The 23,025-nt window shown below is 53.2% G+C and overlaps 1 protein-coding gene across 1 annotated transcript; it reads left to right on the forward strand.

Annotated features, from left to right (window-relative positions):
• Positions 1 to 11,947: 11,947 nt before the first annotated feature.
• Positions 11,948 to 14,605, forward strand: ISF_01617 (Fungal transcriptional regulatory protein; the record flags this gene model as incomplete). The annotated part of the gene is made up of 2 exons (XM_018845224.1): positions 11,948 to 12,887; positions 12,948 to 14,605. 2 exons carry the CDS (start codon positions 11,948 to 11,950, stop codon positions 14,603 to 14,605), a joined length of 2,598 nt encoding a protein of 865 aa, XP_018707990.1.
• Between the last annotated feature and the right edge of the window lie 8,420 nt (positions 14,606 to 23,025).

A 23,025-nucleotide genomic window follows, 5' to 3' on the forward strand; every position in this document is an offset into this window, starting at 1 on the left:
TGTTGGCGCCTGAGAATGGGGGCTTGAGATGCTCAATAAGTATGGCCACCATCTCTTTGATAGAGGTCCTAGCTGTTACCGTGCGGTAGGATAGCTTCAGGGTGCTGCTGTGCTATTGAAGCGCCGTTCCATGCAGAGGCGCATCAGGCGTCACGAACGGCCAGGTCATCATGGAAATGATAGTGTCACTTTGGATACGTGTTTCAAATCCCAGAGACAGCTTCGCACGAGAGGAAAGGTCTCTCCTCTCAAAATTATGGCTTCAAAATGTAGTCCCACATGGTTCGTATCTCATGAACACTGTCTCGTAAAGGCATATGCCAAAGCGTGGGTGTGTAGGGAAAATACGAGGGATGACTCGAAGTTTATGTCAGATCCAGGCACTTTGTCTTCCTACATTTGTCACATTCTTCATTACATTCAAGCATATCATCAGATAATACACCGTAGATCAGTCTAGCAAAGGCCCTACTTGTCTCGCGTACTGCCCTTCTTCCGCCTCTTGCCCCAACTAACGCACAACAGCCTGGTAAAGGTGATTTTTACTAAGTGGCCATGCTGAGATAACGACAGGAAGATGTTGTATGGTTTCCAGCTTGTTTCTAACAATTCAAAAATAAGGAGCAGGATGTGCTGAGCAAAACGAGCAAATGGAGTGATGTGAGCATTGGTATACTACGCAGGATTAACATTGTAAGAAGACCAACACCGAGCATCACCAGGAAAGTCAAAAAATGCCAGACACCAGAAAATGGAAAACAAAGTTTCTACAGCGAATGACTCATGAAATTGCCGATTCGTTCTTCCATCTTCAAATTCGTCCGATGTTATGAGTTACCTAATTTCCTACCCTGTACCGTTCAGACAGCATCGCAGCGAGCGGGCGCTTCCCTCCGGGCAAGCGCAACGTCCCGCATCTTCAACGCCGAGGACCAAGGACGGAAAGCCATGGAAGGCGCGGAAATAACGATAATAATGAGAAAAGTGGCGAAGCAATACGATTAATCACTTTTTCACTTTAAAAAGAGGTCCAAAATTAGGTACGTCGCATGGTCCCCATCAACACGAAACGGGGCCGGAAGAGAAAAGGGTGGCTCGCTAGAATTGCTCAAAGGCAAGGCTCGCGTCATTAATAAGGGGATGTGCTATTGAAATCGGTGTTGATAGACTTATCAAGGAAATACAAGGTATGCGCTGCGAGAGGAGGAGGAGGAGGAGGAAATTCACCCACAAAAGTCCATCCAGTTCGACAACCTCCTCCTCTCGACCTTGGCATCACAGGCACGTGGCGGCGAGACACGCATCCAGCCAGCCAGCCTAGGTTGTTGCCATCTTCAGCAAGAAGCCAAGCAAAGCACTATGCCATAATCTGGGGTAAAAGCAGCCAAAAAGCAACACTTTATGCACGTACTTCGTCATCGGCATTTGTTATACCAAGCCTTGTTCTTAACATGAGTTATTAATTTCCAGCAGGGCTCTTTTGGAGAGTTATTACCAAACAGTAATAACAACTTTCTATCGCCGTTCTACAGCCCACCCCCCCTTTCACCCCCTCCTCTGATAGCAAGAAAAGAAAAGAGGCTGGAACGGCGTTGGCACGTATGCCAAGCCAAGCCATTCACGGGACAGTTTCCCGGGGTTGAGAGGGAGGGGGGGAAGAAGTGGCAAAAGGCCTTGGTTTGGTTGCTTTATCCGCTGCCATCCGCATTTAAACGGGCACGGCAAGGGTCCCAAAAAGGGCGGAATACGGGGATACTGGCACCGCGGAAATTTTCCCTTGTCATTTCTCAAATGGCATCGTGGAACTAGAACAGGGGGGAGTAGAAAGAACGGTTCGAGAGGGGGGGTGGGCAAGGAGGGACAAAGTTGAACACGACAAGGCCCAGATCTTTGGGCGCCGAGATCTGCATAGGTTATTTGGAGAAACATTGTCGAGACACACATGCGCGTTGCACTTTTGGAGAAGAGCGTCTAACTAGACCAGGGCTCAGTTGCGGAAGAAGAGCAGCGATCGTCGAGCAGAGAGACGTCGACCAGACGAGACCCTGATACCACGGGATTGGTTGAGCTGCAAGTTGGAAAGCATCAGGACAGAACAAGAACTCTGGCAGGGGCGTGTGAACCAGGGGGAGGATGTTGTTGAGGTTGCGTCGAGATACGGAACAGGAAGCTTGGAAAGGGCAAAAAAAGTAAAGCAGGCGGCTGGGGACAAAAGTACGACTGCAGGTCTGCCGGCGCGTGTCGGCGTAGTATGCAATATCACCGCAATGCTATACCACATGCCACGTTTTTCTGTCTGGTTCCAACACGGCCCTTATCTCATGCAAAGTCCAAACGAGGACCGGCGAAGAGAAAGAGCTGGAAAGCCATGGCGAAGAGGAGAATCTGGGGTGCAGTGATCCCCCGTGCAGCCACGCGGGCGTCCCATGCTTGCTTGGCTTGCGGTAAGAGGCCCAAGATTCTTTGTCGTCGAGGGCTGGGGGTCGAAGTTGGGACGCGAGTTGAGAACTGCCTAAACGGGGCCGAAATGACAAGAGATAAAAATAAAACAAGCCACGGTAATTTTTCAGGATCGTCATCGCCCGTGGACAAGCCTCGTCGAAGTGATACGATAGCCAGCAGTGAGGGAAGTCCTCGAGCCGCTTTTCTCGCATCAGTGATGATTGCCATACACTTCAGTTGACGCAATTAGGCAGAGCAAAGAGAATGAACTCTTTCTCATGCAAAAGTGCGTTGGCTGCTGAACGAAGCTCGGGTTGTTAGAGTGCGTGCTGTGAAGATGGAACATGCCTTGTTACTTGAGCTCCTGATCGATGGATGCCGTATGTCAGGCATGAACTATCAAGCCACATACAAAAACAACGTCAAACTCGCCGGAGCTGTTTCTAGAGTCCGCTTTGGCGAATATTGCATGCACATCGGGGGTGGATAGGGAATCATGTGTCTCTTGCTATGCATGGAGAAAGCATCCAAATGAGCGTGGTGGAGGGGATGCTTCACCTCCATGTAATCAATGCCATAGATACGGTACAAAACTGGCAAGTACCAATGCAGTAATTGAGACATTGTCAGTTCCGAGAGAGTAAGTATGTGTCAACTGTTTCTGGTTTCGCGATGACCTCGATAAGATACAGTTGCAGTTGCAACAACCACCGAAACTCGATCTGGAGAAGCAGGATATCCCACGTTGCACGCCATACTCCCCTGCCAGCTTCTTTCCGACTTCAAGAAAACCGAGTTATGCCATTGGCCGGCGAGAACGGTTCTTTACCTTCCCGATGTGGTTGATGAAATCTGCAATGCGACCATACCTGCGTGGCACATCGCTCGCGTTATATGGGAAGCGAGACACCGATTTCTGTGTAGTTTGAGGCTAAAGAGCATCGCAGTCGAGTAATCTGCACAAAGCCGGGAGCAGAGCTACTCAATTGACTGGATACTGTGTGACGAGACTGCTTCCAGAATGAATTCGGGAGATAGCTAAGTCCCATGGCTTACGAGATGGCCGAGATCCCCCAGGAAGGAGGCGTTTTGTCCCCCTTTGGACCAAGGTGCTTTGTGACTTGCGCTCTTTCTATCCAAACAAGTTCTGGTAAGTGACGGCGCTGGCTGCTGGGTAAGATTTCTAATAGGCACAGTCTTGTGGCAACGGGCCCGGGTGCTCAGGAGAGCGGAAGTATCTGTTGACTTGAGAAACCATGTTAACCTTGAAGCTTGTCGAATGACCGAGTGCATCTTTTTTGACCACTGTCTGATAAACCATCTACCATGAGCACTAGTTGGACTTGGCAAGGAGTTGTAGGGATCAGGGTATATCACCAACGATGGGTATCTTCGGCTCTGGAGTCCAAGGTCCTTGGTGGTGGCTTAGACAAGCCACTGGCACTTCCCATGCTTTGCTGGACTTCAAATAGGGCAGCCCCTGCAAGATCAAGATTGCTGTAGCCAGTGGCGTTGGAATTCGTGGGCGAAGTATTCCTCGCGAGACGCGCGGGAACTCCTCGCGGTCGAGGTATAGGAACCAAAACATACAGCTTCCTCGCTTGTAAGTAATTGTTGTTCAGCTCACGGAGATGCATGATTCCGTACATGCTTGCTTGCATCTCAAGAGAAAAATCGGACATATAATACCGATACCATCACCCGTGTTCAAAGCCAGCACCGCTTTGCGGGTGTGATAGTGTGGCGCCGTTCACCCCCCTGACCCAGGAACTTTTGTGCGCCGACGCGGGGGATGCCCATGGGGACCCCGGATGCTTTATGCAATGCTTTCCAATGCCCGGAGCGTGACATGGCGCGCCGCATGTTGTTGAAGCAAGCTTGAAAACAAAAATGCATTGCAGCCTAATAACCCCGCAGTTTGTCCATCAGCGGCAGGGGGCCGCCCTTTAACGCCCGATATCGTATTCCTGACTTCCACAAATGGTATTAAGAGAGGATGAGCGTAGCCTCGGCTTGGGACTGTGCTGTCCCAGGCAGCTCGTCTTTCGGAATATAGACCAGAGTCGAGCTTCTCTGGCTGGCAAAGCTATTACTTGGGCTTTTCAACGTTCTAGAGTAACATGACATGTTTATGCCAGTCATTAAGCTCATTGAAACTAGGAACGTAAGCGACAGAGCTATACTAGGCCTCGAGTGCGCCAGTCGCCCTATTACGTTTCAGAACTCAACTCCAGCAACTCGGTGAGAAATGTGACGAACTGGCCAAGCCCAATTTTGCGGGGGAAACCGTGCTAGACCAGAATGAGAAAGGCAGGGTGAAGGGGACACCTTCACCTGCAGCTGTTCCTTGGAGCCTTCCTAGCCTGCTGGCGTTCGTTAAGAGGTGGCTTCAAAGGCTTGTCCTATGGAGTAACCCAAGGCCGACGATGTCCTTGTTGGATGAGGCCTCTGAGGGAAGAGGAGTAAACTAAGCCCGCAGACGACAGACCCTGCCTGGTACTATTTGCCGCTACCGAGCTTTTAAGATCTTTCTGAACCCTCTCATTCACTGAAGATTCGTAGCAGTATCTTCTTCATAGGAATGTATGGTTATTCCACTTAACGCGCTGTTTGCAGAGGTTAATGAAGACTGGTTGCAACGTAGCATGCCGGGTTGGCACAGCAAATCAACATCGGGTCCGGGACAGCGGGGGTGGGACGCAACGCCAGCTGCCAATTGTCTTGATGGCGGCGGTCATGCAAAGTTGGAGTTCGCCCAGGGCTGAAGTGGAAGCACCAAATAGGCCCTCATGCTTGTCGTCCAAAGCGGAGGAGATCATATCACGGAAACAGCCTAATAAGCACGGCCTTTCTTGATAAGGTCTCTCTGGTGCTTATTAGCCGAGGCACCAAAACAGCGGTAGTAAGCCGCATAGTGGGAGACGCGGGGCAGCCTTTTCAGGCTAGCGCGGCCTGCTGTTACCGTGTATCCCTACATGATATTGGTGCAATTGTTCGCTATTTGATGAATGAGGGCATTCATACCCAGGTTGGCGATGCTTCGACAGCCCTGCTTGAGCAGAACGGGTTCTCATTACCTGATGTGGCTCACTAGGCGCAAGCCCTACGAGGAAGAGCCCAATGAGCCACAAACAACTAGGGCCTTTGCCCCGATGATCCGGCATGGTGATCGTGGTGGCTTTCGGGGGCCCCTTTTATTCGTCGAGTCGTTCACACGGCAGGTGGCGCGAGCCATGCCTTGCTGGGAAGAACTTTTGACAAGTGGCTTAGGCGTGGTGCCATGGCGTTGTGGCGCACTATCAGAAGAAGGGGCGAAGCTTCGGAGAAGAACCCAAAGTGGCGCATGACGGTGAAGAGAGAGAGCGGCAGCGGCTGCCAGGGGCCTTGGCCTTGGCCATTTGAGAGATAACAGTATTATACTGTTACATGGCCCGGCGGCATTGAACCAGGGCGTTCATATATGAGCGACTGCCTTTTCTCGGTCTCGCTTCTCCCATTTCTGGCCGTATCAGCAAAAAGCTACACTCGATGTCGGCAGGTAGGTATGCCCTACAAGCCACGATCGGGGTGTGTGCTCTGACAGTTACTGGGCAGCCTGCCACGGAAGCCTGCTTGGTGCGCCCCCGAAGGCCGCGGGCCGACTGGTTGTGTGTTGTCGATTGGCCAGACTCGATACCGTTGCACAGGCGTGTAGATGACTAGCGACTGTTGAGATAGTTGGTGCGACTCACGCGCTGGCAGAGATGGCTATCTGCACGGGCAGTAAAGATCAGCGCGCATGTGGTGGACTAACCCGTCACCTGGCTAACGACCGGCAGCATGAGGCGAAGGAGGGTGTGGCCTCGCTGGCAATACGGTGCATAGGATCAATGATGATAACATGAAAGAATACTGGTGGCAGCAGGCGCTATTCTTTCAACGTGTTGATGGACGTCACGAGGCTATTCGGCAAAGGTGCATGTTGGTGTAGTGCGATGATGCAAACGCTTGAGCGGCGGCAAGGGAGAAGTCGATGTGACTGACAGCTGGCAGTCAAGTCGACTTCTGCGGCGGCAGAATGGCAGAATGGCAGAATGGCAGAATTGCTGACCGCCATGTCTGTCAGGTGTCTGGCAGGGCTCACCTGCCAGAGACAAAACACAGAGCCAGTAACTATCCATGCCATAGTGCCATCATCCTCCCGCGCTGAATCAAGACGATACCCAAAAAACAACGTTTTGTCTTAAACATGATACTCACCCACTTCTAGGGATCGCCATGTTGGTGGCGCCGCCTGCTGGGTGTTGAGCTGCACGCCTGGGCTCGCGTGGCCTACAGTGGCCAGCAGTGTGACAGTGTTGCAGTCGGGACAGACCGGCAGGTAGGTAAGTAGGCAAGTTGAGTTGCAACCCCATGGCACGTCGCACCACCAAACTCCCTATCATCTGAAAGCGAAGGATGCTGACCATCCGTCGCAACTCAGGCCGAGCCTTTTTAATCAAGTTCATACACGCACCATCGGCCAGTGTAAACTGTATATCCGCATCGCCTTCGCCAATGCTGCGCTAGAAACGTTTGTGGCGGGTGGTCGAGGAAATGAAAGGGGCCGCCCATTCTTACCCGGCCGTTAATACCAATCACAACCTACTGGCATCGGGCTTCTAGAAAGTGGCTGATCAAGAGTCCGCGGTGAGACACACACACACAATGTTGGACCCTGCCAATCACCACCAACAGAGGGTGCGCCAATTACCCGTTGCCATCCATGTGCCACGCCTTGCGGCAGGGGATATCTCGACCTCGCCCACTCTCCGTGTTTGGATGGGGATGTTGAAACGAAAGTTCCTCTACCATTTTGGATATTAAGGACAAGTTAGAAAAGCGGTACACTCGTACGTCGGTGCCGAGTCAAGCGTGGCGTTGCCAGTGATCGGCGCCCAACCTTGCCTGGTACAGGAAAGGGGGGAGAGTACGGAGCGCATGGTAATAAGCTTGCTCAACAACCATGTGCGGATAAAGGACGGAAAGGTCCATGATCATTATGCCGATTCTGAGGCCATGGCGATCCTTGCTTATAACGGCGTTCTGGATAAAATCGAGCTCAAGCCTCAAGACGTGAGGCGAAACGACGAAGAGTGATGGGCTTCTTGAAAGATATCTGCCTCGACCCACCGAGAGTCAAGGTTGACTCGACAAGTCTTCGGCATTGAACAAGTTCCGACAAGACGACGTGCCGCGTCTGTTAATATGCCCAGATCCGACTCCAAAGCCGATGTGCCCATGCGAATCTCCTCGACCAACGGGTACGCGTATGCCTAGGAAGCACTTGTCGATGGTTTGGCCAACAAATCCTCCTGTGCGAAATTATGCTTCATGACGCAATCGGAGGGCAGGCTGTATCGGGGAGGGCACCACGCGCAAGGTATCCTGACGTGGCCGGCGACATTGCCTCATGCGCTGAAGAGGACCCGGCAAAGGTTTGACGATGGCATTCACGGGCGCAGTGAGTTAATGCGCTCAGTTATTACTCAGAAGTGCCTGTGGGGGATTGCGACGGTGCTTGCATTGGTGGTGTTGTGTGCAGGTACGGAGCAAAAGTGTGATGCAGCTAATCCTACGGCTCACGGCAAGGCCCTGGAGTTGCAGTTGAGCTAAACAAATTAGGACTGGCCTTGAGCATGAAGGCTATTCGTTCGTCTAGTAACAGCGATGAACAGTTCGATATGCTCAATCCGAAGCCGGATTTGCGTGCAGGTCACCGCAAGTCTGCCAATCGCAAAGTATACGGACGAAAATCCGGGGGAAAACCATCCAAGCTGCTGAAGCGATCACGCTGTACCAGTACATTGTTGTACAACCTGCAAGATTCGTCGAATTCTCTGTGCAAAGACACTTCCCTCCCCACACTGACAGGTCTCGGACAGCCTTGAGGGCTGATGCCAGAAATCAAGAGGCCGAATTGAGCTGGAACGGACGTTGGGCGAGCGCGGCAGATGTGCCTCTCGTGCTTTCTCTGGCTAACAGAGTGGGTTTCAGAGTATGAGTGGATAGCTCGACAAAAGGACCATGCCCCTGCCACACTAAAACTAACTACTCTGGACGATGAGCCTGGAAGACTGTTCAGACTGTCCGGGACTAGTGACGGAATTGCAGGGGCTTGAGAGGGGACCTCTCATGGAGACAGGCACACATACTGTTGATGATGCCCTGGCTGCGAAGTGATAGCGTCTCCAAGGTATAGTTGCAGAAGGTTGTCCTTGAAGTAGGGCGTCGCAGCCACGTCGCTTACAAGGATAGCAAGACAATTCGACAGAGATAAGGAAGAGCTGCAAAGCTACAGAGTGGAATATGATACAGATTATATCTGTACAGATTACTGGTGCAGAAGAGGAATTGATGTGTTGCAATGCAGTGCGGAGCAGCAGCCTTGCACATGGAGCCTGACATAGTGTTGCTATTCGACGTGCAAGTCTTGGGGCAAGGCTGTGGAAGGTTGACAGCGAGCGAGAAAGGATGGAACAACCTGGCTGGGGCGACAGGCCTGCTGTTTGGCAGCACAATCTATCTTGACATGTTGGAGGGGCGTTGAAGTGGCTTGATGTATCCAGCTGCTCCGTATTGCCCTTGCGAGTATGTACACAGATGCGGATATTCTTGCAAGTACTATGGGGAGTGGCAATGGAGCGGCGAGTGGAAGCATGATTGGGGAGTCTCTTGAGTCTGTATTGCGTGCGATATCACGGGTATTGCTCAGATTTCGGAGCTGTCGTTTATCGTGTCCCGGACGACGAGGTAACAGTTATAAGAGCGAGGGATTATAGACCTAAAAATGTATCAAATGTATCTATTTAGAACATCGCGACTGGGTCGGAGCAGTGGGCGGTTCATCTAAAGTGCGCGTCTCGAGTCGCCACTTCGAACTTAAAGAGTACCGCTCAGACGAGTGCGCTCCAGCTAGGATTCTGCAACTGACTCAGTGGGAGAAGAAAAATATGTTAAAAACAGATCATTCAATCCACAGGCAGATGGCCCGGCAGATGACGCCCAGTACGACGGACGATGCGTCTTCGATATGGGGTCTGTAATCTAAGAGTAGGAGCATGGTGGCTTGAGATGCACGTGAACTGGAAGACAGAACAAGCAAGGCGAGGCCCAATCCTTGGACAAGTAGTCGAGATTACGGATACTTGCTTTGCTTTTTTGCTACAAGTAACAAGGATGGCAACTCCTCCACAATGTTTCGGGGCGTTCTAGTCGAGGAGGTTCTCACCACTTGTTTGGTCCTATAACCGCCGCCGCCATGGGGCCAATCTACCGAGCCAGTAGCCAAGACGGAATAGACAAGAGACGAGCATCGAGAAAGGCCTCCTCGGAAGCAGGTTCGGAGGTTATTTGGTTTCCACCCGTGGGCTTATGACTTGGCTGCAACCCCACTAAGAAAAGTAGACTGCCAGTCGGCGCGTAGCACGCAGGACGAGATGTCGGATAGACCAGAGTTACTCAGACGGGCACGATGCCATGCGCCTGTTGGAAGGTGAGCAGCAGACACACTGGTGAGCCTTGTGCAGCGGATAAGATGGGTGGTGCCGTCGAGACATGTGGTCACAAGGCTTGTGGTTGCAGTGTAAGATGGATTGAAGGCGACGGGCATGAGAGGGCAATATTACTACAACAGAGGCAGAAGGAGGACGACAAGAGCAGGGACCCGCTACAGTGCAAGAATGAATGACCACACGACTCTGAAGAGAAAGACTACAAGAAACAAGAAGAAGAGAAAAGGGAGGGTCTTTCTGAGGAAAACGAGGAAGCAAGGTATAGGAACCAACTAGTACGGATACACGTACAAAGTATTCAAGGACAGACATAGTACAGTACAAGAATGCATGTATATGAGGTAAACAGGGAAGCGTGCTATCACCGGTTTGAGCTAACTATGGAGGTAGCCTCCATAGAGCGTAGCGGACTTTAGCGTTCATTTGCGGCGGTCAGCAGGCGACTCACACAGCAGGGAAACCACTGAAAGGCGTTAACTTGCACTGGCTCACTGACTGGTCGCTTCCAGGCCAAGAGCGCTGCTGGGACGCCTACAGATTGCAGTGGCGGCGTGGCGCAGGCCGGGGTACCTAGCGGGCGTGGGCCTGGCAGCGTGGCTGCTGTTGCTGTCGGGCGTCTGGAAGCTTGCTGAGAAGGGACAGTGTGCAGGGCAGCTGGTCGAATCAAAGGAGAGGTAAATACCTAAATCCTGGCCATGTGAATAGAATAGATGACGATGGCATCCCTTCATCTGGCAGAGTAAATAGAGCGTCTCAGAGCTGAATCGCTCAAGTACCAGTCCCGCTACCTAATTTCAGAGTGACAAGAGGGTCCCTCAGATGCTCCGCGGGCCTGTTGCCCGTAGGCTGTACCAGAACAGCTGACTGACTGTCCCAGTGGTGAGGGAGTCGAGTTGCTCAGGACCTTTTGCCCAGAGTTTGGCCCCTCCGCCGATCGTTGTTGAGCGGTAACTCGAGCCATGCTTCACCTGGCAGTTTCTCCGTGGCATTGGTCGGTGCAGCTGGAAGACTGGTGGTACCAGTACGGAGTCCTGCCAACCGGAGGACGCTGATTGAGTGAGATGGCAGGGCATTCAACACCCCCCCCTTTGTCGAACCCCGTTCTTAGCGGTGCCAGTGGACACCCTCTAGCGCACTCCAGGGCTTTTCAGCACCCCCCCCCCCCTAGGCCTGCACCCCCCTGGCAGGTACCTGTTGCCACTGGGAATCCGCTGTGCCCAACATTGTCCCCCTCTCCGCTTAACCCTTCCTCCGAAGCTCACCCCCTTTCCCCTCTTCTCTCCACCACGCACACTCACAGCTCGCCTTCCTCCTTCACCAACCGACTTCTTCCCACATGTGCATCCACTTCCATTATCTTCGTACCCACGTCCACAATCACCAGCCATCGCATCTCGTGGCTTTTCGCCCAGACGCCCCTCCCATCATCCACCAATGCCGTCACACCCCCTTCCTGGTCCGCTTCACCAAGCCCTCTCTTGGGAGACACCCCTCCCCGGCCTACCTTGGGTCTGCTACGGGGGGGCACGCACGCCTCTCGTCGTCTCCCACGCTCGTGCTGCTCCAACAACTCTCTCTACCCGGCCGTTCGCCGCTAACACTGGAAGACGACGAAGCCGGGACCGCAAGTCAACTCCCTCATGGCATGCATATACATATCGCCGGGCTTCCCATGTTCGTCCTGCCCACCTGCACTTTCTCACCCGCCGTACATTTCCCAATCCGCATTCTCTTCTGCTCATGTTGCTGCTTCTTTGACAACACGCAAACCAACTCTTACCTCGCCTTCTTCATTCGCTTGACACGACCTCCCCTCCCCTCTACTACTCGCACGACGCTATCTTACCGTGTGGGACATTGCCAGCTATTCAACACCGTACACCTACGAGAACTCTAGCCGCAACGACAACCACCCGCGTCTGCCTCTTGATAATACAAGTTAATATACAAAACTATTGCGTATTGACCCGAATATGACGGCGCCTCTCTCGCATCAGACCGTCACGGTCAAGGACCCCGCCGCCGTCCGCAAGCGCAGACGCCGTGCTCCTGCTGGCGGTGCCGCCGATGACTGCTTTGCTTGCACAAAACGCAATGTAAAGTGCGACCGCCGGCGGCCGTACTGCTCGCAATGTCTCGAAGTTGGCAACGAATGCTCTGGCTACAAGACCCAGCTGACCTGGGGTGTTGGTGTTGCCAGCCGTGGCAAGCTTCGTGGTCTCTCGCTACCCATCGCAAAGGCCCCCCCGGTGGCTCGTGAACCCAAGAAGGCTCCTGTTGCCCGCGCCCGATCCAATTCGACCATGACTTCCATCTCGTCTCACTGGGACGAGCAAGACGACCTCCACCACGTTAGCCATCGTGGTGCCATTGATATCCCCGCCTCACACTCTTCATACTCCAACTCTGGATACGACTACCTTTCCATGTCACACCAAGAGCATACCCACCACATGCACTCGCAATCCGTCCCACACGATTCTGTCCCACAAGGCAGTTGGAGCAGCGTTCACTACGGCTCATCTTCCATGATCCAGTCACCGGATGCCCGGACCACTCCCAAGTTCTCCAAATGGCCTCTGCCTATCATCACTGATGGCCTGTCGTCCTCGGTCGATTCCCTCAGCGAGGTTGACTACCTTTCGCCCATGAGCCAGGGATATTCTCGCGAGGACATGCCTCCTTTTGGACACAGCCCTACTGTTGGCTACGATGGATTCCCCATTCACCACCAGTCGCCCATCTCCCGCAGCCCGCCTCCCGCTCTGCTCATTGACACCAGCCGTGTGTCCAACTCGTGTGGCAGTCTCATCTACGGTGGCCCCTCAGACAGCAGCTCTAGCCTCCATTCGCAGCTCGAACACTTTGAGTCTATGCGCCACTCAAAGTCGGCCACGGAGTGCGACGGTCTCAGTGAGCATCGCAATGAGCTATGCCCTGCTTTCCCATTCTAACTGTGAGCAGGTGTCCCAGATGTCAACAACGGCAGCTGTAATGCCCTGTCTCCAGGCTGGCACACCAGAGTCAAAGAGGAGGATTTGCATTCACCGCTCTCCGAGTTCACCCCCAATCACTGGCCCTCCATCAGGGACCAACCCCAACTTCGCATCAGCCAAGATGTCTCTGCTAAGATGACATTCTTTATGGACTACTACAAGATGACAATGGCACCTTCCATGGTTGTTATTGACACACCTCACAATCCTTTCAAGAACCACATTTTGCAGCTCGCAAGCAGTAGCCAAAGTCTTCAGCATGCCATCTGCGCCGTAGCAGCCTGCAACCTTCGCATGAAGCGCAGGCTCAGCCTTGGTCAAGACACTCGTGAGCTCTATGAGAAGCTCATTGACGAAAAACGTGCGACTGAAAATGCCGGAGATGCTCCTCCGCAAGATCCATCGCATGCCGAAGAGATTCAGCACCGCAACCTGGCCGTGCAGTTGCTCAACCAGCAGCTGACCGACCCGGTAAAGTCCAGCCATGACTCAGTCCTCGCCACCATTTTGATTCTCTGCCACTACCGCATGGCAGAGTCGGGAATCGCCAAGTTTCACACGCAGTTTGCCGGTGTCAAGAAGATTCTGGCCATGCGCAGCCCCCAACAATTCGGTGGATCCACCAGCGACGTCGCGTGGATGGAGACGCTGTTTGGCTACTTTGACGCTATTTCGGCCACGATTAATGATCGCGAGGCGCAACTGACCTCCGTCGACGATGGCTTTGCCGCTGGCATCATGCCTGCTGGCGCCGTCAACATGGTTGGCTGCGACCGCGAGCTATTCAGGACGATTGGCAAGCTTGGTAGGTTAAACATGCTCTCCCAGCACAGGCCTGTGCAGAACATGGCTGGCTCGATCCAAGCAACGGCAGATTCTCCGCTAGCCACCCGCTCCATGAGTCACGGCTACAAGAATAGCATCAGCAGCGTGCAGAGCCAGACTCAGGGGGCGGAACTGTACGCAACTCCTTCAAGCCAGCAGCGTTTTGACGGGAATGGCTTCGGCACCTTGCTCGATGATGACGAGCTTCTCACCTCGGCCATGTCGACATCCACGGCCTTTGACGACCGGCGGGCACTCTTCTGGGCGGAATGGAAGGAAGCGCGCCAAGCCCTGCAGCACTGGCACTTTGATGCCGGGGCTGTGGCATCAGAACTCCCGGGCGGCCCGAACCCCGGTCATTTGCGGGACCTGGAGTCGCTGTCCGAGGCATTCCGGTATGCGGCTATGCTCTACACGGAGCGACTGGCCAGTCCCAGCCTGCCATCGAGCCACACCAACTTCCAGAATCTTGTCAGCCAAGTGGTCTACTATGCGACGAGCCTCGAGGTCGGCAGCACCGCGGAGAAGTTCTTGCTCTGGCCACTCTTTATCGCAGGATCGGAATGTGTGAACGTGCTTCAGCAGAACATTGTGCGCTCCAAGTGCAAAGACATCATGGCACGCTCCGGCTACATGAACAACCTTGCCGCCCTTGACGTACTGGAACGTCTGTGGTCTGGTGATTTCCGAAACAGCAGCGAGATGAGTCTGTATGGTGGACAGCCCAAGTTGGGTGGAGCTCGAGGCCCGTTTAACTGGTCCAAGTGCTTGGGTGGCCCAGGTGTCGGTGTCGAATGGATTATGTTTTGAATGAATTAACACTTATTATATCGGTCATGGTTATCATGTATATGGGCGGTCATGAATTGTTTCTATCTACTGCGGGCATCATTCGAAGGGGAATGAAAAGCAAAAGGTGCACTGGGAAGCATGAGATGTACTTTTATCGGATACTGGCGCTCGTTGGCATTGTCATGCACGGAGTATACGAGGGCTTCTTTTAGGGGGGATTTGTCGGCGCACACGCGAATCTCGTCCGTTGGTTATGACGACAGCTGCATATAATTCAAGTTTGTACCTCTCAAACCACATTGTTCCATGTTTCCTGCATCTCGTATTGAGCTATGGCGCGATGGTCGAATCCACTTGCATCGGCCCCTGAGTGTTGCACTGCCCGGATCTGTCTGTCGCTTCTGGCCTCCGTCGCTTCTGGCCAGCCATGGCTTGTGGCCAGAAAAGGTGAAGAAGGAGATGGTCGTCGTGGACAAGCAAGACCTGGCGATGACGGGATCGGGCAACACGGCTACCCGGTTTCTTGGCATTGCGAATGGGGGCGAAAAAAGCGGCTCTGCCTTGCGTGACAAGTCTTGACAAGCAATAGCAGGGCTCCCCGGGAGCGCCCCCCCGGTGGGTAGACCGAGAATAGCGGCCGGCAGTTGTTGGGCAGGACACCTTCAAGGTGGCCTTGCACGCGTTTTGCATTTTCGTGCTTCTATTCGTAACTCGATATGCTTCTCCTTGCACTGCTTTTATGCACTTGGTCCACTGACCGCGCGGCGGCCGGGGGCTTGGCTGCGCTCACTCGTCCGCCCTGCTATCGATTTCGACAAGCCGTTATCGCCACCTGTGTCTCTACGCTGCTGCGCCAGCCATGTGGTCATGCTCCTTGTGGCTCGGACGTTCTGCCTGGGCGAGAGCCGACGGGTGCAGAATCGGGTCAGGTACGGAGGAAGAGCCAACCAGATGGTCGGAGGCGAGCCGAGTCGCGAGAGAAAAAAAAAAAAAAAAAAACTCGGCGCTGTGGCTATTGGTGGAGGTTTGAGGGGGTTGTAAACTCTGTTTGAAGGGCTGCGCCGCGATACATGCGATTCGCTGCGGCTGAGTTGGCGGTGGGCGGTGGGAGACAAAAGTTCCCTGGCTAGCAGGGAGAAAGATATGGCGAAGATATGGATGACACTTACTGATGTGTACATGCGATAAGTCGGCCAACTTGTTTTCAAGGTGTGTTCGAGGACTGTGAGAAGAGGCTGAATAGTGAGCGGCCAAATTGCAGCGCGAATATGAGGGGTGAAACAAGGTTCTTTGCTCGCCTGTTTATAAGCTCTTGTTAGTGGCTGTGTCACTACCCCCCGGGCCGGGCGGTCATTTTGGAGTAGCATAGAGTTGTACGACAGGTTTTGCGTTTACTTGAGAGAAAAATGTCTGGAAATCCTATATGGAGCTCGTCAACATGACAGGATGGCAACATTACAACTGGAACTAGAACGGCTGGTATGATAGTCTTGCTTCTTCGTGTTAGTGTCATGTACATCGACGCGAGCTCCATCAGCCGAAAGGAAACGGTGAGGTGGTGGTTATTTAATGATAGATGTCACAACGTAGATCCTCGATCCTGTTGTTTTTTTCTCTCTGCAATGATCACGCTCAGTCTCTTTCTTCACCTGAACCATTGAACAGCTTGAAATGTCGCAACTGCCCTGCAACTACAGGTGCCTTTCTAGTCCCGATTTGGCGATGCACGCTCTTCGCGCCACAATCCAGTACGCAACGCACACAAATTACACCCCCCTCCTCGATTCGATTTTCTCTCTCTCTACGGTTTTTCATGCAGCTAATAACAGACAAAGAGGCAAAGAGCACCACTAAAAAAGGCTGCAGCAGGAACTGCCTATCATCAGCAAGTCAAGAGAGATTTGTGCGAAGATGGGTGGGGTGCGGAGTACCGCCCAGGCCACATGATCAGAGCTGCGCGGCACAAGCTGACTGCTCATTCGTTCAAGTAGACGAGCCCCTTCTTCTCTCGGCCTTGGAATATACCAAGAAACTTGTTCGTCGTCGGGGGGGCGTTGGACGAGCCTTGCGAGGCCGCCATGCCAGCCACACCCAAGCGCCACCCGAAAAGCTTGTGTCGGCTGAGGGAGGGGGGGATGCGAAGTCCGCCATACTTGGGATTCGATACATACGTAGAGAGTATGGGCTCTCCGATCCAGTAACATGTACGAGGTGAGCACATGGCTTCTGATTATCCATCGTCGCGACTTATTACTACTGGGAATGCAAGATGTTATAAGAGGGAGCGTCACGGAACTTGGCAGAAATTGCTGACCGAGGGGAGGAGCCAGCTCACCCCTCCAGCAAAGAGGGACAAACCAACCAGCCCGCCCATCGAGTTATCGAGATAGGGATAAAAAGGATCAGGCAACTATTCCACCTTTGGCCCCTCTGCGTCGTCCACTGGCGTCCCGGCTGGGAAATGCAGCTTCTTGTTGTCCCGAGCAGGCGGGTGACAGACTGGTGCTGTGATAACGAACCGAGCGACCTCTCGCGCAAAAGTCCCACGATAACTGGTAACAACTTACTAAGAAATTGTGACTCGCGGTGAAGGACTTCCTGATGACTGAACTTTACCGAATAGTAGCCCGGCGTAAAAAGCGGACTCGTACCATTCACAAGGCCTCTCTCTCAACTCTCGACATTTTGGCTCCCACCAACAGCAAATCAGACCAAGCAGCCGAAGCCCAGCAAATCGACTCACCAGGTACCCGTAGTGTGGCTACGCCCACACCCCCTCCTCCCCAGCATGTCCGCCAAGCCGCCAGAGGGGGAGGCACAAATACTTTGGGAAAACGCGCCGTGCGGGGAAGGCAGAAGGGAAGAGAGATGGAAGGAGGGCAAAACTGCCGTCTCGTTCAAAATCGAAGGCGTGCCTCGGTCCCCGGGCGCTAACATCTCGGTCCTCCCTCACTCGCTCTCTATTCTTGTCGTCTCCTCGCGAGCGCGCGAGAAGCGGTGGCAGCTGACCTCTTTTGCTTGTTGCTGAGATGGCGCCGAGAAGTAGTGCTCGAATTTCTGTGGTGGCAAATATATAACATAAACAATAAATAAACAGCGTCAAAAAACTGAGTAGCGTAGCGTGCAAAGGCCTCGCCTTGTTCAACATCTTCACCACCAAAACTTAAACCCCTGATTGGCGGGATTTTGCCGTCGCCCCCTTGGTAGGCTGAGATGAGCTGCCCGAGATGGGACGGGGGCAGCAGTAGTTAGTTAGCCAAAAGAACTGGTTGCTTCCCATCGGCGTAGCATCATCGCTAGTGCAGCCACGAGGGCGTCGCGAGCGAGTTTGACGATGTGAGTGGTCATATGCGCAGTGCCAAGTACAGGCGGCGTGCTTGACAAAAAGCTTAGCATTCAGTGCCTTTTTTATTTCACGTTTTCTTTTGCTCCGTCAGTTGGTTTCTACTTGAAACACTGTCTGGGATGACTTCTTCAACAAGATGAGCTGTCACCCCCTTTTTGTTTTTCGATTCCCATAACCCCAGTAAAATAACTCTGTCGATCCTTGGTCGTAGCTTTTCTTTTTCCGCCGGTCGGCTCGCCTTGCCTTGTCTTACCTTTGTCCGTTGCACGTTGCACACGCACCGGCCCGTAGGGATAGTGTTGGAGGCTCAGTGGGCGTGAGAAATGGCCGATCACTAACTGCTAGATTCCACGGGAGATTGTCTTTGCATGGTGGCAATTCCGTAGCCCAACATGGCGGGCAACCAAAAGGTAGCGGTAAACTAATTTACCAATGTTGCACAACCAACAGGCTTCCTACTACAGTCATGCCAAAACCTCCCTACCCAGCTTTGGCTACACGACACAGTGATGACGAAGGCCGCCCGCCACGTGCAATATTTCTATTTTGGCCATTTTGGATTGCGGGACTTGACTGTCAAAGAACAACTGCCATCGGGGCAGTGCTTCATTAGGGGCCGAGAAGTGGTGCTGGTCGTGTGCGATCCTGGGGCATCTTGCTCCATCCTGCCCGGCGATTACGTGTCGGTAATGCTATTTTGGTACTCGCACGAGGTGGCTTCGTGATCAAATGAAATTACTGCGATTTAAATAGACAAAGGGCTTTTCGGGGCTTGAGCGGTCGCTCGTGTAAGTCATAAGTCGCGAAGAGAAGTCGTCGTATTCTGCCCATCTGATCTGATCTAGCATTTTGTGGCGGCGCAGAGACTGATAAGCAGAGCTTCGAGAACCTGCAGCTTCGGCCAAACAATGCAATTTAGCGATGGCCTTGTCGAGCAGTAGGGAGCGGCATTTCTTCATCGCCGAGCCCTGCCTGATCGTGCCCAAGCCGCTCCCGCCCACCCGCAAGAAACAATCACATCATCCATCAGAGCCTCCTTCATCGAGGAGCCTTGTCTGTGGCCAACAGATCTCATCAACGTGGCTTCCCTTCCAAAGGAACTAGTTCCAGGGCCCTGGTGTCCGCTCCACCCCCTCCATTTTCTTGCACTGCCACTGTCGCTATGGGCGAACAGGTTAGGTTCGTATGGTCTAGCGCACCCGTCGACCAAAGGTGTGAGGTTGGAGTGAGCGATACAGCTTGACCAAGTCAAGTCAGCCCCAGGCGGCCAGGCCAATGACTTGAGAATCGCATCGTCAGTGATTGGCCACGAGGTTGTGGAAGATGACTAGAACGCCCCCGCCACCCTACTCCAAAAGTCCCTGGAGCCAGCCGACGTGGGATCTTGCTTGGTGTCGATGCAGGACAAAGGAGAGGAGGGGGCGTGAGCATATTCAAGGCCAAGACCGGCGCTAATGCCAAAAGAAGTTTGGGTAGATGAGAGGGGGAGGCGTGCCTGGAGAAGAAACACCAGGGGGGTTCCTTGGCTAATTCCTTCCCGTGAAGCTGGCATTTGGAGGAGAGAAAGACAAGGGAAGGGAAAAAAGTACCAGTTCGAAGAAGCATCATGACTGGAGTGTGGAGGGGGAAAGGGGGCGTTGATTACACTACTGGTTGCTCATGTGCGACGAGGAAGTTTGCGTTAGAAGCCCGGCTGCGGCCGCTGTACACAGGAGATGATGAGAAAACAACGACTATTGACGAGATAGGTACAGGTACATACACGAGGCAATTCTTCCGAGCGGTTCCGGTTGAGCTTGGCAGCAAAGAAAATGGACATGCACTCCGGAGATGGAAGTTGGTGCCTCAAGTACTAATTAAGAGGATGACTCCGTCGAGGTGATTGCGTGCTCATCGCTATATTCTACTCGGTTCTTTATATGACCAGCAGGTAAGTACATGCATACACCAAACCGGCCCGCTTGCCTTGGTCGCCGGGAAGCGGACGCATCAGGACGTTGGTGCAGTTAGGCTGCGATGCGAATAAACGAACATTCCCTTCTCCGAATCGTTTCGCTGTACGGATACATATTCATCATGCAGGTTTACGAGTAGCCTTGTCCAAAAGGACCGGACGACCCAGCTTGCTTGTGTGCACGCGATGCGCGACATGCATGTCTCAGGACAATTGCGTACGAGTCTATCCGGCGAGGTCTTCTAGCCTGCGAAAGGGGCGGTTTTGCGAACCCGGTATAAGAGACGTCTTGATGTTCTTCACTTCACTCCTCTTCACCGACGATTCCCTCACCTTGTCCCACGGCAATCGCCGTGCGGGAGGGGAACTCCGGCAGGAGGGGGGGGGGCTTGTGTCAACCCTCGGCCGAGACATGGCTGGCAGAAAAAATCTGGAGATGTACGCCCTTTGGTGACAGTCGACAGTCTTCCGCTCTCCTATCCTCCACCCCTTGTTGGCCAACAGTGTAGATCATGGCCGTGCTCCCTCCAACCAGCGGGTGTAACGTAGTGTCCTGAAGATCCCGCAATGTCCCGGATCAGCTGTCGGGGCGGTGATCATGAAAACGTTTAAAAAATTACATGGCAGAAGAGAAAGTATAATTATGCAAAAAATCTTCCCAAAGACACGATGCAGAGCGGAGAGAGAAAACGGGGAGATACATTAAAGCAAAGACGTCATCGTCAGAGCGGGCACGGCGAAGAACAGAACCCCCACCACCCCCGGCAGGCAACCGGAATTCAACAAGCAGGTAATCTGTGGCGTTTTATCGCTTATGATTTTAAACTCGACAGTTGCAAGAGCCAAGGGTGTGCAGTTCATCCCCCCCGGCCTTTGAGGACCCGTTCACTCCATTTTGCGGGGAGTTTCTTTCTTGAAACCATAGAGAAAAGGGCTTGGAATCGTTGGCCGGGTTGGAGAGGGGTCGGATACGCCGCCTGGTCGAATCAGGAGGAGCCAAAACAGTAAATAGTTACGCGCCATGTGTAAGACGGCCAGGCACTAGGAGACCCTCTCTCATCCAAGATAGATGCCAACGCATGTTCTCCCCCCACAACTCAAGCTCAACAAACTTGCATTCCTGCATCTGTAATCAGCGGTGACGGCGACGTGCATGCAGCGAGGGCGTGCAGTGGGTTGCGCAGCATTCATCAACTCAACCCAAACAAGATGATGCTTACCAGCCCAGCACTTTGAGTCCTACGAGATTGCGAACGTCAATCCCATTGGTCCTTGCGCTGGGCCCAGTCGAGCCACTACAGACAAATATGTTTCTGGCTCCGGGAATGAGACTGGAATAAGAACAGGGAGGGGAAGGAGGGAGGGGGGAAGGTTACGCCAGAGTGTTGCCATGCAGTGTAGGTCTATGCATTGATTTGCTGTGCGCAGCCTCCCATGCTTTGTTTGGGACAAGATTATCAGTTTTGATGGTTAATAAAAAGGACACAGAGAAGAAGATAAAAAAAAACGCCGACTCTAGATAGTAGTCAATCAGCTCGCGTGAAAACGAAGTCGCGACTTCTCGGCAGATAGCACGCCCTCATCCACTGCAAACGGAGCCAAGTTTTCTTCAACCCCCCGGTTCTTCACTAATAATCTCAAGAAGACCAGGCAGGGCAAACTCGTGAGGCTAAAGGGAAGAACAAGGTTCTCCCCAGAAGTTATTATGTAACGAGAACCGAGCAGTGATGTGGATTTTGAGGGGGAAAGACGCGCTAAGATGTTAGCTATCGCGGCGGGCGGTGGACTGGAGTTTTGCTCACTCAACTCAATCACCTTGATGACGCTAACTGCTTCGCATCTAGGTGAAGTTTGGACTTTGAAGGGGGGAGGGGGACTTGCTTTTTTGCTTCCTCGGGCCTTGCAGATCACCGTTCGCCCGAGGTTTGGAGCGAGTGATGGACGGACGGACAGGTACATGCATACCTGCCAACAGCGACCAGAGACAACGGCGCGCGTTTCTTTTTTTTTTTTTTTTTTAGCGGTCGAGATTCCCTCCCTCGCCGACTTCGGAGACGCAACTTGCTACTATATTTACCCTGTTATAATATACAACTGCTGTCTTTTTTGCTATTGCTTGATGCGCGCAGGGAAAGAGACGAGCTGGCGTTTCGATGAACCCCGGTAATTAATCCCCAGTAATTGGAGGGGAGGGATGGGACGAGACAGAACACCAAGACACGCCCCCTCCCTGGCCTTGTCATGCAGATAGATTCGACCGGGGGGAGAGGTGTGTGCAGGGTCAAGGCCCGCGGCCGTGGATGTAGAATATCTTTCGCCTGGCATTGGGCAAATGCACCCTAGTTATTGCAGGTCGGGGTTGGCATCTGGGGTCTCAGTCATGCTGCATGAGAGCAACGCATCCAGACAGGCTACGCACAGCTTCGCATCAAGAATCACACCCTTCCTCCCCTGGTTCCCAACGATTTGGAGTTCTATCGTCTATCAGCTGTGATTTCAGCTGCTGCCTCATACCCGAGACATTGCCAATATGCGTAGAAGCAATGTCTCAGTGAGACGAACTACCCCATTGTCCAAAAGGCCCTTTGTCTCTTCTAGAAGCGTCATCATACACAGCAGACTACCAGTAGTTGTGCGTTGACTCTTTACCCCCGCTGGAATGTCTCAAGCCTCGTCCGAAGGGTTCACCCTCTTCGCCTCACCTTGGTCGTCATTACATGCCCTCCTGTTTCCCACGCATCCGTTGAAAGGAAGCATCTCCCCGTCTGCCCTCTCATCCGAATTGCGCCATCGCAATCACAAGATGTCGCTTCCCCATCCGCATCCATCATGTCCTCACCGAAAACCACGCGGTTGCATTTTCTCTGTATCTCGCACGCCACAACCACTGCGGGACAAGCCCCCCCCCCCCCCCCTTCACCGTCACCGCCAGCCGTCAAGACCCCAGAGATCTTGCGGCCGGGGAAAAAAAGGTAGCTGCCACATAGTTGCCAGTGCTCGCAAACTTATCCTGTGCCCACCCCGGTCGCATGTCGTATTGGACAACTACCGGACCGGGGTCACTTGGCAGCAAGCCAGCAAGTCTTGGTGGAGAGTGTGTCGCTGTCTACAAAAGGTCCTTTCTCCAAAAGGCCCCCC

Source organism: Cordyceps fumosorosea, assembly GCF_001636725.1.
Source record: "Cordyceps fumosorosea ARSEF 2679 chromosome Unknown scaffold_2, whole genome shotgun sequence".
NCBI lineage: Eukaryota > Fungi > Ascomycota > Sordariomycetes > Hypocreales > Cordycipitaceae > Cordyceps > Cordyceps fumosorosea.